The following is a 19,402-nucleotide window of genomic DNA, read 5'->3' on the forward strand; positions in this document are numbered from 1 at the left end:
CGGGAAAGGGAAGGGGAAGGGGAGGGAGCAGCGGCGGAAGCGGCCACTGGCGGGGATGGAGCTGGGAGGTGGCCGGAGCCGGTAAGCGCTGGGCTGGGCTGGGCTCGGCAGGGCCGGCTAGGCTCCTGCCCTTGGGCCGCTGTAGCGCCCGTGCCGGGCCGCGCCGCGTTTTCCCTCTCCCGGGGCTGTGTGTCCGTGGGATCCTCCCGCCGCAGCCCCGTCCCCGGGCAGAGCCGGCCCGCAGTGAGGCAAATCCTCCGTGCGTCCTCTCCTCCGTGCGGCACCTCGAGCCTGGGCTCCACCTGGGCGAGGCTGAGGCGAACTTAGCCATAAGTAGCGGCTGTGCCGGAGCGGTTCCTGTGCGGGAGCGGCTCCCCGTGCCCGCCGGCCCTGTGGGGAGACGCGCACCTGATGGATGAGAGGCACTTCGCTGTCAAAGTAATTGCAGGATGCCGCGGCGGGAGATGTTCGCAGGGAAAGCAAATTGATGTGGTTTCTTTATTTTAAAGCCTGGTCAAAGTATGAAAAGCATTCATAGAGAAAAAGCACAATATAATAGCCCCCCCCCCCCCCCCCCCCCATGTAATACAGCCCGAGATAGGGAATCACAGAGCAAACCAGGATAAATTAATGTGGAATCCTTATCGTTCATGAGATTTGGGAATGGGGCAACCACTATCTGGTCATGCTTAACAAAAGATGTTTTTTCTGCTTCATTCCTTAGAACAGGAAGGTTTTCCTCCTTCGTTCCTAGTTTGAAGACTAGAAATTTGGATTGTCCTAATAGCTGGAATTGTCATATGTACAAGTGCACAGGGGAAGTATTACATCCTTGTTAGGGGGAAAAAAAAGGAAGTCTAGAATTCAATGTAATTGTGTTGTGTTGAAATGTGACTTGTCTTTTCAACTTGTTAAGAGGGTTTTTTTTTCCTTTAGCTATTACATTGTATTAAAAACAATACTATGCTAATGTGTCTAATTAATCAGATCCATGGTGGAAATGTATGTAGCTAGAACAGCAACAAATGCCAGAAATAATACTAGTACCGTGTTCTCTCCTCTGAGTTTAGAGGATGAGGAAACTGAGGTTTTCTTCTACAAATGCTATTGATTTTGTACATGCAATGTGTTTTTGCATTAGAATCTAATTATCGTGGAAGTTGTCTAAATTGTGGTGCATTTTTTTGTGGTTATGGAGTCCAGTTTATTGGCAGCGCCATTAGATTTTTGCAGATGCTCTTTGTTGTAAGCAAAGCTCTGTTGAAATCAGTATTTCATATGTGCCTTGCTGTGTATCCGTTGGTGAGCCATACTGTGACTCATCTTTAACCAGACAAATGTCATTAGTAATCAAATTGCACATGTAACTTGAAGTCTGTTTCTTTTGAAAGCTAAAATAAATGGTAAGAATGTTCTTAATATTAATATTGCAAAATTAATTTTGCAATTTAATATTCACCTTATCATTTTATTTCCTTATAGGTGATTTGAGTGGTTTTCTAGCATGGACACTGTTGCTAGCCATAGCTGTCATCTTCTCCAGCAGCTACATGAACAGCGCATTCAGGGGCTTCTCTGTGACTGCATGCTGGTGGTGAAGGGTGTCTGCTTCAAAGCACACAAAAATGTGTTAGCTGCTTTCAGTCAATATTTCAGGTATGTGATAGAAAATTCTTCTCTTTAAAAAGTTAAATAATTGCTGTTGGCTGAGGTTTTCTCTGAGAAGAGTATTTTTTTCTGTTGGTCGCAGGAACTCTTTGGAGTATAAGGAGAAAAGGGAAATTGTTTGGAGATAAAGCTGTGTCAAATATTCACAGTATGCTCTTTGATTTTGACATTTTCTTGATTTACTTGCTTATAGTGCTTCATATAATAGATTCTGTCATGGACCTGCATTCAGTGTTTCACCAGAAAAAGATAACTGCTTACAAGGAACATGGTAGAGTATATGAACAGAGCCAGATAAGGGATAGAATTGATAAAACGTTATCCATTTCCAAATAATGGGACTTGTTTCATCAATCATATTCTAAATAAAATGTGACTATAAGTTATTAGTGAATCTCTTCTTACTCAGATTCTCAGAGACAGCAGCTGTGTTTTAAAATATACAGGTGGCCCATTGCACCACACCACTGCTTTTCTTACGCTTCTGTACTGCCCTCAATTGTGCCTCCAAATTTTGGAGGGTGCTGGATCTCTCAGCTTAGTGTTTTATATTAGTTATGAGTAAGCTGTTAGATCTGCAACAGTTAAACAGCAACAGTTCTTAGACTTTGTTTTTTGAACCATCTCTAAAGCTTGACTGCTAATTCATTTGTAAGAAATCTACTTTTTTGTTATGACCAGAGAAAAAAGATAATAGGTTCCTTTTTCTCCTCTAGAGCTGCGCTGCTGATGAAGTGCAATTATGCTCAAAGACCAAATTTTTAAAGTAGTTAAAAAGAACTAAGAGCTCAACTCCTATTAAAATTCAATAGGATATAAGTGGCTAATTAATTTAGGCTCTCAGCCCATATCTGTTCATTATAGTTCTAGTTTTAATTTAGATTGGATGGTCTAGATTTATGAAAGTTTTTGGATGTGGGCATTGGTTTCAGAGTATCTCATGCATTTCTAAAGTTTCAGCATAGACTTACATTTTCTTAATATTTAGAGCTCATTGATATCATGTCCTCCTTTAAACAAACCCAAATTTGAGATTTAGCCCACAAAGAGGAACCATTAAATTTGGGGCATTTTTTAGTGTAGGAAAGTAACTACATGTGACTGACCTGACCCCATTTATATGTCATTGTTTACTGTGGGAGTATCAGGATTTTAATGGGTCCAAAGTTTTTGACTGAGGGAGAGTATGAACCCACTTAATCTAGGACTGCTTGTGCATGTGAAGAACTACATTTCTGATGCTGAGAATACTTTACATCAAATAGTAAGAACTTTTGTAAATTCATGCATTTTAAAGATTCAGTGACAATTCGGTGTATATTGGTTGTACTGCTGTTTTAGGATTATGTACCTGTACCTTCATTATCCTTTTGCTTGGTTCTTATCCAGTACCAATAAAAAGGTACCTTTTTTGATATGAGAAAATAAATTGAAAATAATGCCATCTTCTTGTTTAATATTGCCATCCTCTTGTGTATTTGTGGAGAAAAAACTAATGCTAAGAACTTTGATAGGCTTACTGATGAAGTTCAATAGACAAGCTCAGTTGTCAGAGGAGAAGAGTTTAGCTGACTTTGAAGTCTATCTTCTCCATTTTGCTAAAAAATTTATATCCTGTTTGATCTGCCATTGATGAAAGGAGAAAAACCATTCTGAATCAACCAGTTCTGCAGATTGTCCATAAATACACCACTGCACCTAATATGTGAAGAAGGATGGATAAGAAACCACAAGCATAGTGTTATTTGAAAGCATACAAAAATACAGAATTAAAATTAGATAAAGGATCGTTTACTTTGATTTATACTTCAAGTGCACTAATGTAGGACTAATATATAATACAAGTAATTGAGCAGTTTTGAGAAATTCATCATCAAAAACACAGCACTCTTTAGAGTACAGACTTGTTTCATGCCAAGCAGCCAATTTGAGATGTATGTATGTTTTTCTTATTGAAGTGTTTGTGAATTATTTGGATTTGTATTTGAATATTTGCCTTATTTTATCAGGACCCTTTTCCAGAATTCTTCAGGCCAGAAGAATGATGTGTTTCACTTGGACATCAAAAATGTAGGTGGCATAGGTCAGATCCTGGACTTCATGTACACCTCCCACCTGGATCTTAGTCAGGACAATGTACAAGCTATGCTGGACATTGCACAGTGCCTCCAAGTGCAAAATGTGCTGAACATTTGCCATACCTTTTTAAAGTCTTCCACAGCTGTGGAGCAGGCAGCCAGCATGCCATGTAATAGTGTATTTTCACTGCAGAATACTGTGGGTACAGATACCAGCTGTGCTGGTGATGGCTATGGGACAAACCTATTGCCTGAGTGCTCAGCTGACAGACAAACTAACAAAGGCTTGGCTGAGCACCACTCACAGTCTGTTAATCTGCACACCCCGTCGAGTGATGGACAGAAACCACCACAAGATTCCTTAGATGGCAACTGCACAGAGCTCCCATTTAAACAACCAAATTACTACTATAAACTGCGCAACTTTTACAGCAAACAGTTCTACAAACAAAACGCTTGCTCTGATCACGAGAGAGGAGCAGAACCATCCTTTTCTTACAGCACATCTACGGAAATAAACACAGTGGAGAGTAATTCTTGCACTGTCAATCACTCTGAGTGTATTCTGGAAACCTCTGAGCATTTACCATCAAACTTCCTGGTTCAGTCTGCAAGTGAAGCTGCTCCATACCAAAATGCAGAGTGCACCGTTATGCAGCCCACCAGACAGATGCGGCTGAAAAAGGCAGTGCACCTCAAAAAGTTAAATTTCCTAAGATCTCAGAAATCAGCAGAGCAGCCCCCTGAGCCCCAAAGGGATGACGGTAGAATAACAGAAGTAATTGAAGCTGTAAATGAAAGTACCACAGATACAACAGATGTTAGAGTTACTGATGAAAAAGAAGCTGACGATTTAGTGAATTCAGAGAATTTTGAACAAACTGTTAATGTGGAAAGATCTCAAGGTCCTTTGGAACAAGAAGGACAGTCACAGACTCTTCAGTCACAGAAACAATATACTTGTGAGTTATGTGGGAAGGCTTTCAAACATCCAAGCAATTTGGAGCTACATAAAAGGTCTCATACAGGTACAGTTATCAGTTACTTGGTCTGCAGACCAAATATTTCAGTTACAGAGAATATCTTGCAGTGTCTCTTGATTTAGAGATGCCGATTAAGGGTCTACTTTCAAAAAGCTGGGGTTTGTTTTGTTGTTGTTTTTTTTTTTAATGGATAATCCTACAGAAATAAAGAACTGTAATACCGAGTTTTGCTGGGAGTTGTAGAAAAGATTTCTTTGTATTTGGGGCTTTGGGTGTTTTTTCAAAGAACATCGTGTGAATTTGATGAAAATGAAATTTCAGTGAAAATTTTGGTTTTGTCCTGCATTTAGATGAGTCATTTCTAGTCAGTTTGTCAGGTGGCCCAGATGTTTGAGCCAGATGACAACAAAAGGTGTAAGCAAATAAATGGTACAATAAGTATACTAGAATACATATGTTCTCTCTGGTCATATATTCATTGTAAGATACAAGTGATTGGGGCTTGGTAGTAATTTTTTTTAACCTGTAGAAATATGCCTTATAACAGCTTTAATTGTGTTTACCTAGAGAGTAAGGCTCTTGCAGGCTGCAGAGTAAATGGGAGTTTTGGATTAATGTACTTTGTTTTAAAAACTCACAGGTAATATTTTTAACCTAACATAGATTTATTTCTAAGTATCTTTTTTATTCTAGTGAAAAACAAGCACTAGTTTAACTGCAAATTATTTAATTTGTCTGTTGAATTTAATGTGCATGTCCTATTATTAGCTATGCTTCTTTAGAAGAGTTTTTAAAAATTACCTTGGTTAGGCAGGTAACCCCATTGATTCAACCTTCTTGAGATGATATTACTCCTGGTTAAACTGTTGAATATTTTTTGCCTTTTCCCTGTATTAAATATACAAATGCATCTCTCTCAATCTTGTCAAATAAACATCATTTTGGAAATGATCACGTATTGGTATTTTGACACTAAATATGAAACTTTCTTAGCAGACATTAATTTATTTTGTCAACTGATCCTTAGAATTAAAAGTTTCTTTTTATCTATTTTATTAATGGAAAAATCTTCCCAGAACCTGAAAATATGAACATTTTGCATTAGCTTCCTGAAGTTTTCAATTGTTAGCTTTAACTGCTTCTGTATGTTCATGTTGCTAATACGTTTTCTAAAATTTGTTCTCCTGTGAAAGAGTTGCCTGTGCCTCTTACCTAGATCCTCTTTTTGCCTTGGATTTTTTTGAATCTTATTATCTGGTTTGATCTGGTATCATCAGGTCAATTTTAGTATCCTAGATTTTCAGGAAAACAGATGATCAGATAGATGACAAGAGCATCTAGAAAAGTCCCAGCTAACTGCAGTAACATGTCAGCTTGTGCTAGAGAGACCCCAGGATTCTGGAATTCTCAGCTGCTTTTCACACGCCATCTTCTTCTAGTAGTTTTCAAAAATTCCAGACTTGAATGCTTGTTAATAAAGCATTAGCATTCTTCTATGGATGTGCTGAGATGACAAAAGTTTAAGAGCCTAAGTTTAACAAATAACAAGCACATCAAAGGATGGAAAAATTGAAGCAAGGATATGACTAGAAATGCCTGTTTGCTTCCCTGTTATTTTGGGGAATTATTCCTTGTAACTTCCCTGTTTTACATGTCAATTTTTTTTTAAATACCCAAGTAGTACTAAGAGAGTGTTTGGGAAATTGCAGTGGATGGTGAGTAAGATGTTGATATTGGAAAGACCTGTAGCAGAAGGTACAGGGCACATCTGTTTGTTACTGTTAGGTGCACTGGTAGTTAAGTAATATAAGTGTATGCTAAAAGCCATTTCTATTCATTTGCCACTTCAGAAAGCATAGCAGATTGCTAGCTATCAATTTTATTTAAAAACATTAATTTTCTAGAGCTAAGCAAAAGGGTTAGCAGGCATTTAAGTCTTACAGGGCTCACTGAAAGCCCTCCCAATACAACTTTGCTGAAGAGATGGAGGAAGCTGAAATGGACATGTCACAGTGGCAAACCTGTTTTTAACCCAAAAATGAAAATTCTTTCAACACAAGTGCTATGGTGGTCTGGTTGTCAAGAAAAAGCACATGTAAAATTCTCTATCCCTGAACACCAAGAACTACTAAAGAATTTACAGGTTAGCCTGGGTGTAATGATGAGCCTTCTATGTGAAGGCAACCAAACTGTGTTCAACAGTCATTGTACTGGCATGTCTGACTCTTTTATTTGTATTATTATCATGGACACTTAAAGGAATCTCTAAACAGAGCTTACTACACTGACTTCTGTTGATTTTGACTGAATATTATAATTTGTTCTTTATTATTATATTGACTTGTCTGAAAAAAAGGAAGCAAGTTATCTCTTTTATATAATAGTCAATACTTGTCCAGGAACATCCAGTGGTTTTGTTGGGATATTTTATGTATTTTCAGGGAACATCTCAAAAGAACAACTCAAAACAAACTCGAGCCAATGGAAAGAACTCTTGGCAGGATGGAATGCAGCAGGAACAGAGTAGCACTGCCATGTAACACAATAATTGTTGACCCTCAACATTTTCATTCTGAGCTTTGCTTGAGCAACTTCCGGCATTCCTTGCCTTAGTGAGTACAGCTCCTCACCTTTGTGATCTCATCAGGAACACCACTTCTGCCTTCATGCCTTTCTCCTCTGGAGCTGACACAACACTGCTTTGATCACTGCTTTGTTGTGTACTTTATCTTCATCTCTTCTTGCAGAATGTTGAACAAGAAAGGATGCAACAGAAGGTAGCAATCACAAGGCAGGCCAAGGGTTCAAAAGTAAAGTCCCCTGGACTAAGCACTGTCTAAATTGTATTCATGCACTACTTTTCCCCAGTATTTCTCTATTGCTGTTGATCCAGCCATGTATCCCTCTATTGTGTACTTTATCTTCTTGCAGGCTGTTGAACAAGAAGGATACAATCCTGGTGTTCTCAGAAGAGGTTTTTGGTTTGGAATTTATTGACGGTTGTAGAATCATAGACTAATTTAGATTGGCATGGATCTCTTGAGGTAATCTGCTCCAGTTTCCTGCTCAAGGCACATCAAATTAGATTGGCTTGTTTTGCTTGTGACCTTGTGTAGTGAAAATTTTGGACATCTCCAGAGACAGTTTCCACAACCTCTCCAGACAATCACTCCCAGTATCTGACCACCCTCGTGGGGTAAAAGATTATTTTCATATATCTAATTGGACTTTGTCATGATCAAACTTGCATCTCTTGTCCTCAATCTGTGTACCAGGAACAGCCTGCTTGCATCTGCCTTCCCAAGCCTGTACTCAGCAATAAGATTTCCTGTGTGCCTTCTTTTCTGAAGGCTCCAGATATGGTCTCACCAGTGAGAGGCAGAGAAGAATAATCTTCAGCTTATTAGCTGCACTCTTACTAATCCACCTTCAGGTGCAGTGAGGCTGATTGCCTCTGAGCAATAGGTTACCTGATAAGCCCAGTGTTTTGGAATTCTATGCAAGTGCAAAATTGTTCTCCAAAAAGTCATTTGATGTTTCTTTTCCAAAAAAACCCTGTTCATTTTATATTTACCTTGGGAGAAAAAGCCTCCAATTCTTTGTACATCAGTACAGTTAGAATGAGGCTGCATGCAGCCTACAATAATTATTTGGAGAAATTTGAGCCTCCAAATCCTTCCCTCTCCCTCTAGTCATTTCACAATGGATTCCTGTTCAGACACTATTCTTTTGGTCTCCAGTAATTTTTTTTTTTTTTTGTATGGGTAATTTCTGCAAAAATTGCTTACTGTTTGCTATCTTCCATTATATATTATCTTGATGCTTGTATGGCTTTCAGAATCCTTCCCAGTTGCTACAGATCTGGCTCCCTGTTGGTTTAATTTACATTTGTGTTGTCAGTATCAGAATTTTTAGTGTTTTGCAAGTTTAAAGCTGTAATGAAATCAAGCCTCAGGTCTCTTTAGAGTTGAGTGACTTTATAGTTGATTTACTGGTTTCATAATTTTTATCTTTAATTGAAGGAAAGCTTTCTTAAAACAGCAAGATGTCCATTCTTCATTAAGCAGACAAAGTAGGTAAAGCACCAAGCTGTCAGACTAACTGCAAGGTTGCAATCTGTGAAGCAACATAACTGTATGTTTACTCTGTGCTTTAAATATAAAAAGAATTGCATTTAGTCCTTGACCCTAAAATATGTTTGAAGAACTTCATCTGTATTTGGCAGGAGGAAAGGAAAATGGAATTCCCACACCTGGATATAGTAGATATTGCTTGTAACATTTCCAAGGATGGAGGAGAAACATTGATATAGAGAATGCTTAATGGAAGAGAAGCCAAGAGGTGTTCTGTAAAGTCAGGAAAATTAAGGAAGTAAATAAAATCTTTATACAGATTTCTTTGTCATGATTAAGATGAAACACAGTTTAAGATCTCTTCCCTTTGGAAATAGTCTGTTTTCAAAATCACATTAATTTACACTAGTTTTGTTGCCCTGCACATGTGGAACAGATTATAAATGTTCTTTAAATGTGCAGTTAGACTCATGAAAGATGATGATAAGTGTGACTGCCGTTGAATGAATGGTATTTGAGCATCATTTTTGTTTTCAAAATTCTAAAAGATGAATTCAAAAATTTTATCCACACTGTAAAAACTAGGAAACCAGGAACTAAGCAGGGGGAATTAGAAAACACCTATATGAAATACTATAGAGGAGAAAAAGTTATTACAAAACCATATTTGTCTTAAATTAACAACGAGAGAGTTGAAGTGTTGTACAGTGACATTCTAGATTGAGAGTCAAGTTATTTTGAAAAGCTAAAGTGGGCTGCATCAGTTTTTACTAAAGTTGCTAATCTGTTTTTAGAGATTCAAGGATAACAGTTTTACATGTATAATTTCAGAATTTTGGAGCAAAATATTTGGGCAATCTTCAGGTACTTCTATATAGGATGAGAATTTGAAGGCAAATATATATTTTCTGGAAATTAATAGCTATGTACTGAGCAGAGATATGGTAGACACTAAAATCAGAAAACACAATTCTTTCAAATTAGCCTCCCTTCATTCCTCCTCCTTTTAAAGAATGTGTCTCTGTGCAAGTGAAAGAACAGGTGCCCTTCCCATCACTGTTGTTGTTGGGCCTTGTCATCTATTCTGTTCTTCCTGGTGTTATGATACTGCTTTCATTTAGAAACAAAAGTATTTTAAAAAGATTAAAATCTGCACCCATTCATATCAAAACTCTTCTACTTGTTTTGAAAGAAATTCTGAGCAAGTCTGCCTTACGAACTTAGTGGTAAAATCTGTATTTCCCTCTTGAATTTCCCCTTAAATAGATGGGTAAGTATCCTTTTGGGGATATTTTTTACTCTTACATTACATGTTTTAAAAGGAAGTGTACCAATTTTAAACATTTCTGTTCTACTGCAACTATTAGAATTAGAATTTTAAAAATTTCTGTTCTACTGCAACTATTAGAATTATTACTATGTTTCTTCTTTTAGGTGAGAAACCTTTTGAATGTAACATTTGTGGGAAACACTTCTCACAGGTGGGAATATTTTATATATTATGGTACTTACACTTGAAATGCATCTCTGTGTTGATTCTAAAAATCTTGGGTTTAAGATTAGATTTTTTTTGTTCAAAGACACAATTCACTCTAGGGATAAATTATTAAAATGTCTTTTGAAAACAACATGTTGACTGTTTTAGATGTCTTTGATTCTGTCTGCTCTCAGTAGATATGTTATGTATTTTACATTCAAATGAAGGGTTAAGTATACAGAGCCACAGCTATATTTGAAATACAAAGAACATTAATTTCCAAACTGTTCTTTTGCTTTATGCTTAAAGGTATGTTGTGAGTAGCATTTTTACAGTGTCTGAAAAAAGCGCAGATTCAAATTTTATGTAATGTTATATTCACAATACAGTTTCATCTTCCTAAATGGCATAAATTATTAAGTAGATTTGAGTCAGATAAAAAGAATTTGTATCCATATAAGTGGGCTCAATTTCTTTCAGTGAGAACACCACCTGTTGGAAGTGACAAAGCTCAGCTATGATTCAAATAAAACTTCTTGTGAAATTCCATGCTTATATACAGGGCCTAAGCTTTAGCTGATTTATTTGCCCTTCAGTGTTTACTTCCTCTTCTGGGTACAATAATTAATTTGTATTTCTACAAATTTGGTGCCTGGTTGTTTCACATTTCCAAAATGTCTATCTCCTTTCTGATTTTGTGGTTGAGAGGTGCACATGTAAGAACAGCAGACAATAAACAGGTGCATATTTTTATACTAAGATTACATAATTATTTTTTAATAACTTTGGCATTTCTTATGGATCCTGGTTTAAGAATTAGAGCTTTGTGCTTTTAGCCTACCCACACACTACTGGTTGTGCTGCTCTTGCTTCAGTTTCACAGCCCACCATGGGCCTTGTTTGACCCATGAATCTGCTGCCTTTGTGTCCTCCACCTTGTTGCCAAATATGAATATAAGACTGCATCCAGTGAACAATACTGTTTTCCCATGCTTATTGGGCAATTTTCAGCAAAACTGGTTTTTTTTTAGGCAAAGAGCAGCATTTTCATTCATTTTGATGGCTGAACTTCCAGTTATTAAAAGAAAAACATGGCTATTTCAAATTCCATTGAAAGTACTTTTGGTGAATAGAGTGGTATTTTGTACTACTACAGTGGGGGAAGAGGGGGGAAGTGTCACACAGTGTTTGACAGGCATGACAGACTCCTCATGCAATATGCTTTGCTCCTCTTTAATTACAGAAGCAAACAAAACCTCTGACAAAGCTGGAAAATTCTGCCTTTTAATTAAACTCTCCCAAACATCTTCCTCCCTCTCCGTGACTTGACTTGCCTGAAAGGGCAGGCAGATACATGTCACTCCCTACAGATCCAGCATAGAGCCAGAGCATTCAGCCTCTGTGCTGCAGTTCTTTCTCTGCTCATAAAGGGGTCTTGCACATTGCTGAGGTACTTGCTTTTGAGTCCTGCAAATAAGATTCTACTCACCAGAAAGTAAGATGTAATGATAATTATTGTCTACTTTTTGCTTAAAATACCATCTTCAATCTTGTCCTTTATCTTCTCCGTCTGCAGGCACAGAAATAGAAACACTGTTCTTATTTAAGCCTTCATGTTCTGTGCTTTTGAGACAGTGCAGCTGTTGGGCCTGGTGGGATGTCTGCTCCTGCTGAATGTAGCTGATGGGCTGTATTGGAATGTGGAGCAGAAAATGAAAGAAGTAGGGGAAATTGATGTGGGAACTCAGTTGGGAACAAACAGCCATAAAAACCTTTGGGGTTTTTTTATGGAAAACTTTCCTTTTTTACTTCCAAGCCTTCATCTTCCCTTATTGCTTGTACACAGCTTGTTGTGATGTGAACCCTCTCTGGCTGGTGATCCAGGATACTGTGTTTCACCTCCTCCTGCAGAGATTCTTTTGAGGCCCACATGCATAAGGTGCTTCACTTTGAAAGCTTGCCATTTACAAAAGGACTAAGTCTGGTGTATCTCTCTGGTCTCCAAATTTGGGAGGAGATCTCTGCAACCATTTAGAGGATTCTTCTGAGCATTTTTTTTTCTTGCTCTGAAATGCAAGCAGAAGTCCCCTTAGTTTTTTTTCCATTGGGATGGCATGTGATGCTTTAACCAAGGTTGTGTGCCAGCTTTAAAGCTTAAGAAAGAATACAAGCTATTGATGTTTTTACTGTTTTTTGTCTTAGCAACAGATAGTAACAAGCTTTGCCCTCATTAGGAGGAAAGGACAAATGCTTGTAATAAAGAAATGGATCTACTTGCTGCTTTCTGTAAAATGTTTTTATTCTTACTTAATATACCTTTGTGGGAAATAGTTGCACTTCAAATTCGCCCTTTGTCTTTATCTGGGATAACTTTCAAATGCCCATGATAGGGTTTGTTTGTGACATGGATGGAAGTAAAACTTCTGGGTTTTTTTCTGTATGTTTTTCTAAAATGCACTGTGACATAAAATCCTTTGTTTTTGAAAAGCAAAAATTATTCCATGATTCATCTCCTTCTTCCCCAGAAATAAGTACTTAATGCCTCTCTTTGAGTAGATTTCAGTATTAGAAAGTTTGGCCTTAGAAAACAGTTGTTCAGTCACACTGTTCTCTGAAAAAATGTACAGGGATTAAAGAAAGCTCTTTCAGGGTTCCCACATTGATCCGTTCAATACTGCCTTATGTGTGTGTCTGCAGTACTTGAGTTCTGGTATATTATAAGGTCTGATTGCAGTGATAGATCATAACAGGTAATTTATTATCTAAATGAGTCAGAAGGAATTTGTCCGAGTCTTATTTTCGTTATCTTACTGTGACTGATGAGGACATGATAATCTCAGCATCCCAAATTTTCTTTCCCAATGTAAAGGACTTGATGTTTCCTTAGATAAATAAAACTCAGGCAATTATCAATCAAAAAGGTTTAAAAACTGACTGTGGAAGCGTGCACCATGTATGGAACATCTGCAGCTCTTCTAGAAGGTGTGTCTTGTGGTTTGAGAACTGGACTCAGTAAGAAGATTTTATCGAGTCAATGTTTGGTTTGCTGGCTAGACTAGCAACTAGCGTGATTTTTAGAGGATTGAGAGAGGAAAGATATATAATACAATTGTTAGCAGTAGTCCCATTTGTTCTTTTCTGTACTTCCTATTCTGTTTTATTTTGGTATGAGTGAATAATTTCAGGTTTGGAGAATCTGAGTATTTTATGGATAGAAAAATGCTCATCCTATTCTTTTCTTTTTAACCTGGTAGGTGAATTCAGACATCTTTGTGTAACAATATTTTATTTGTAGGACAGGGAAAGTGAGACTGACATGAACCATATTGCTAGTAAGTTTTCTTTTTCACTGCATTCTAGATAGTGTAATTTTCATTTATAATTGGATCTGCTTTCAATTGTAGGTCTTTCTTTTCTCTTAGCATTTGATTTCAGTTTTTATTTTTTTCCCTATTTCTGTTCTTGTCAATGGATAATTGCATACCGAAACAATTTGATGTTGGAGTACATGGTAGTCTGTCTTCACTAGATAAGAGTGCTTGAGTTCATACATGCTTTGTAGTCATCACTGCCTTAGAAGTAGGAATAAAAAGCCAGTCTCATAGTTCCCGTCATTGAGTTTTTTTATCAATATACAGCAACAGGCAAGCTGAACTTGTATGCTTAAATTGCTCTCCCTTCAGGCAGGTAATCTCCAGACACATTTACGTCGACATTCTGGTGAGAAGCCATATATTTGTGAAATCTGTGGGAAAAGGTGAGTAGAATTGTTCATCTTAGTAAAGTTAACATGAAAAAATTTGTTCATGTTTTCTGCTAATCCTCATGATAAACTACGAGCCAAGAGCTAAGGCAGCATGCTGCTCAATTTTGTTTAGAAGATGCCGGGTTTAAACGTGTGCTGATGAGATTAAAATACATAAATGTTTGCAATTGACTTGTAAAATAATTGTGTCACCAGAGCTTGTGGTCTAAAATTTTTGGGTATTGGTATGTAGATAAGAATAGCATGGAGTGTATTTTGTTGTGTTATATGTATAGTGTTGTGTATTTTTGTGTGCATTTTGAACAGTGTGAGTCACAATAAATCATGTGGATTTGTACCTTTCCGTCACATTTCTGTCATTATTTGGTGATTCTTTTTTTTTTTTTTTTTTTACATTTTATGGAATTCTGAAGTATGGGAAATTTGACAAATTTAAGCAAAGCATTAAATGATTCTGCTAGCTGACAGGTGACAGAAAATGCACTAATGTGGGAATAGCATAAAATGGAGAATGAGTTAGTAACATTAAGGGTCAAAATGTTTTTTGGAGGTTTTTTCCTAGCATAAATTTAATTAGACATTGTCAGTTTAAATTATGCTTAATTGCATCAGTTTATCCGTGTTTTAGGTCTTAGTCTTTGTTCAGAACATCAGGCATTCATTCAAGCCAATTTCCATTTGACAGTTTAGGGAAGTAAGAGCCTTATAAAGACACTAATTGGGTTTCTGTGTTGTGTTACAGATTTGCTGCTTCTGGTGATGTTCAGCGTCATATAATTATTCATTCTGGAGAAAAGCCTCACCTGTGTGATATCTGTGGCAGAGGTGTGTAAGAACCAAAGTTTCTGTCTCAGGCTTTTTGGCTGAGAAGTGAGGAGTCATTTTAATCTCAGAGTCTGTCATATTTTTCTAGGTTTCAGTAACTTCAGTAATTTAAAGGAGCACAAAAAGACCCATACAGCAGATAAAGTATTCACCTGTGATGAATGTGGGAAGTCATTTAATATGCAACGAAAATTGGTCAAGCACAGGATAAGGCACACTGGAGAGAGACCATACAGCTGTTCAGCTTGTGGTAAGGTTCACTGTCCATTGCTTGGTTGTGTCTTTGCTTTTCAAAAGATGAGTAAAAGTTCCTTTGCCAGCAGAACAACAATTAATCAAAAATGTTTTAAATTGAAATACCATGTTGTGAAAGTCAGTCACAAAATGTTCTGTCTTGCATGCTTCATAGTCTTTCATTTGGTGTAATAAACTCCTTTATTTCTCCTAATTTTAAAAGAATTTCAATTGAAAATTAGAGAAAGTAAGTAAGAGGAATCAACATTGTGTGTGTTTGCTAACATGTTTGCTACAGAGATGCTCAGAGTAGCTGCTTCAAAAATAGATTTATTTTCAGAGTATTCCTTTCTGATGGGAAGTGAGGTTTGACATCACTTAGCTATTGATGGGGTCTTTTCTTTTTTTCCAATTGCATACCATTTGATTTTAACTCCATTCACCCACAGAGTTTGATAATAACAACCTTTTGTTACTTTGCTTCAGCCTCTGGAATAAAATCAAAAACATGGTCAATATATCAGAACACTCATTTTCAAAATCTGTCAGACAGGCCATACTGCCAGGAGGTCTGAAAATGGCTTTTGATCAGGTACATCTTGATCTCATAGGTTATTTAGCATCCTACACAGTATTTCTTTTTTTTGCCATTATGTTTTATTTTGACAGAATTTTATTAATGTTCTGAGGAATCAGCTTTGGAGGAGGGTAGCTTCCTATGTTCAAATCCAGCTGCAGTATGTTTTATTTGCACTGTCTTAAGGCACAAGAAAAAGCCAATATTATCAGGAGGCCTTGCATCAGAATGAGGAAATAGATACACAGGATGCAAAAGTAAAGACAGTCAGTTGTGTTGTTGCCATTCAACAGGCTAGTTTTAATTTTGTCTTGTAGTGATCTTTTCAATATTTTTGATTTGTGCAAAGAGGATCTGATGAAGCATTAAGAAATCATTCATGCTATGCAAAACATCCAGATGTATTACTCCAGTAATTTTTAATCTTATCATTACTGTTTAATGGCTGTTCTGAAGAGAAATCTGTGCAGCAAAAGAAAAAGTATGCTGCTGAAAACTGAGACTGCAGTTTTATTGGGCAGTCATTTAATATGGTTCATTTTAGTTGGTCCTTGCAAAATAAATGAGATAAAAATCACAAGCTTACTTCTGCTGTTTTAAAGTATGTGAGGTGTCTAAATCATGTGGCAATTCTGGAAGTTAATTCTCTCTTTTTCTGCTTGTTCTCCTACACTTTGCCTTGGTTTAGCCTCAGACTCCTTTCTTAGCAATATGGTGATTGAGCTTATTTGAGTCTGTAGCTTTGAAGATTGACAAACAGTTGAATATTTTTCTGTGTCCTAATATTTACAGCAATAAAAAATTACGGTTCTCACACATTCTCTGGTCAGAATATAAAAAGGACTGCTGCATTATGTTAGCCTAAAGTAAACAAAAAAGCTAACTTTGTCAGCAGTTTGAGAGTAGTTCCTTGGTGATGAACAAACCATTTCTTTCTATGATGCAGCTCTCACTGGAAGAATATATTTAGAAGCTTATCAGCATATTGTTTTTCCAGACAGACAAATTAAATTGATAGTTTAATTTTTTTTTCTCTGTCAAGATTGAGAAAAACTGAGAGCACTCACAGCTTTCAAGTACTAATGAATATTCCTGTCTCTGGAGACAAAAACTAAACCCATTCATTGGGAAACACAAGTTAGAAAATCAGATCAAGAAGAAGAAACAAGTTAATGGAATTGTAAAAATAGATGAAACTTGTTTGAACCTGTTCTAGATAAATGATGCGACATATGATACCTTATTGCTTGATAGTTTCTGTAATTAAAATGTCAGAACCCAGCAAATTCCTCTGACTGCCCTGGAGGACTCGAGACCCTGACCTTGGAGACCTTGGCACAGAGCCCAAGACACCTGTGCCTTTGATTTTGACCAATGGAAAAAATTACCAACCTTATATGAGGATCTGCAAGCCATGAAAGTTTAAGTACAATGATAGTGAATTTATCACAGGGTGAAAATGTAGAATTTTGGGGTTTTTAGAATGGGGGTTCATGAGGCAAGATGGAGGCATCTGGGCATGTCCAGTCTTTCTCCTTCTTCTTCTTGGCCTCCATCTTCTGCTGTGATGGTGGCACTTTTAGATTGGTTTAGGGTGAGATAAACTGTCTAACATAGGTGATAGGTATTGGGAAGTTATTGTAAATAATGTACATGTAGTTTTTAGTATAAAAGACAACACCGCCTCCGAGGGCGGTCAGTGTGCCTCTGTCTGACCTGCTGAACAGACCTCAGCAGGCCAGAGAAAGAATGTTAAAAATAATAAACAACCTTGAGAACGAGAACAGAAGAATCCTGACTCCTCCTTTGACTGCCGGGCTGAGAAAAGAGACCTGGACGTATCTCGGGGTCACTCTGACCATTAGAAATCCCGAGATTAAAACATGTTTACTCACTTGTGTTGAGAGCAATTTCTGAATCTCTCCCTGCTCCCTTGTAGGGAAGTGCTTTGCGGGCTCTGGTGACCTGCGCAGGCACGTGCGGACCCACACGGGGGAGAAGCCCTACACCTGTGAGACGTGCAACAAGTGCTTCACGCGCTCGGCCGTGCTGCGGCGGCACAGGAAGATGCACTGCCGGGCCTCTGAGGAGGGGCACAACGCCCTCGAGGAATTCACCCAAGGGATTGAAACGCCCGACCTTGACAAGTCCCAGAGTTCTGACTCCTTTGGCCCAGAGATGTCCGTTACCTTGTTACCCGTGTCTGTTAAATTTCCCATTCATCCCGCTGGAAGCTCCCCTGAATTCGACAGTTCTGCGGATTCTTACTGTAAGCTGCGATCGATGATCCAGCAGCACGACTCGGCAAACCCAGAGAAACTCGCCGTGGATTCTGCTAAAGTGCTGAAAGCCCAGGCCCAGCAGGCCCCAGCAGCCCCCCCGGCGTATGCTTACCCAGAGGTGGATGTGTCTGCAGCAGAGGAGCCCTTGCAGGCCGACGGCATTGCCCTGATCCGCTCCGCCGTGCCCGGCCTGGAGGGGCCCGGCGCCGAGCCCCTGGGCAGCCGGGCCTCCTCTGCCGCCTACAAGAGTAACGAGGGCCCCTTCTTCTCCAGCATGACCCTCTGGGGCTTGGCCATGAAGACCCTGCAAAATGAAAGCGAATTGGAGCAATGAGGGCTCAGCTGACTGTACCAGAACTTCTCAGAGGCGTTTCATGCTAATGTGGTTGCAGTTGCCCTGCAGCACAGAGAGTTTTTAGGCCAGGTAGCTTGGACACTGACAGGAATCAGAGTGCTCATTCCCAGAACCACATGTAGGCTGCCTTTATTTACACTGCTTCTCAGCAAAGTTTGAATGCACTGTTGGGGACCTTTGTTGTTCTGTGACTGCACTGTGTAGCTCCTGTGCTACTGTCATGATTTACTAAAATTTGCTGCTGACTGAATTTACCATTTAACTTGGAATTTTTTTACCTAATAATGGAGGAAAGGATGGCCAGTGTGTAAGTTCATGATATGGGTACAGCTCCAAGCATGGGTCATCAGAGCTGTGTAACAGTGTGGAGATGACAGGAGGAACATGCTTAACCAATCCCTAGTGAGCCTGAGTTTCAGTAGTGGCTTTCTTACCGGTAGGGTCATCGGGTTACAAGACCTGAGTATTGTGACATTGAATTTAAATATTAAATACTGGGCAATATTTGTGATAGTGCAAAGTAACTGTATATCTAGAAACTTTATTTTTTTACAATAAAAGCTTTTTTTTTAGTATTTTATGAACTATTTTGCACAGCAGATTATTTGTAAAATGAAGGCCAAGATTAAGTTGTGAATAAAGAGAAATTGTTTTACACTGCTTGATGTATTTTGTCTTTCTATGAAGGATTTTCAGTAACAGTTCCATCTATTCCAGGTACCTTTACAATACTAAAGGGGATGCCATTACAAGAAGAGCTGCACTATAAAATAAATGCAATCAATTCACCAGTAAGTTGTCTTGTACTGGAATGAGTATAAGACATTGGCTGATTAATGGAATAAATAGACTGTCACAGGATAGAAGTGTTGCTTAGAGAGGCCTTTTTCTGCTTTGATGCTTTGAATAGATGCTGCATTTCAAACTGCTTGCTACAGATACATGATATTCTGTGGAAATTTAAAGTTTGGAAAATGTAGTATTCTTCTATCTTTTTCAGGTGTTTTTCCCCCCAGGAATTCACAACTAGTTGTTTCATCTTTTGTTGTGTTAACCACCATATACTACAATTTGGGGCTTCACT

The 19,402-nt window shown here is 38.1% G+C and overlaps 1 protein-coding gene across 2 annotated transcripts; it reads left to right on the forward strand.

The window, feature by feature from the left end:
- The first annotated feature begins 2 nt into the window (after positions 1-2).
- Positions 3-18,978, forward strand: ZBTB49 (zinc finger and BTB domain containing 49). 2 transcript variants are annotated; one of them, XM_059845176.1, is made up of 8 exons: positions 3-81; positions 1,483-1,656; positions 3,678-4,774; positions 10,237-10,283; positions 13,963-14,036; positions 14,788-14,870; positions 14,959-15,120; positions 17,621-18,978. In XM_059845176.1, exons 2-8 carry the CDS (start codon positions 1,505-1,507, stop codon positions 18,295-18,297), a joined length of 2,292 nt encoding a protein of 763 aa, XP_059701159.1. In that variant the 5' UTR covers positions 3-81; positions 1,483-1,504; the 3' UTR covers positions 18,298-18,978. The 2 variants fall into 2 exon arrangements, with proteins under 2 accessions (XP_059701159.1, XP_059701158.1); XM_059845175.1 differs by lacking the exon at positions 3-81 and adding an exon at positions 299-438.
- Positions 18,979-19,402: the final 424 nt, after the last annotated feature.

This window comes from Haemorhous mexicanus, chromosome 4 (genome assembly GCF_027477595.1).
Source record: "Haemorhous mexicanus isolate bHaeMex1 chromosome 4, bHaeMex1.pri, whole genome shotgun sequence".
Taxonomy (NCBI): Eukaryota; Metazoa; Chordata; class Aves; order Passeriformes; family Fringillidae; genus Haemorhous; species Haemorhous mexicanus.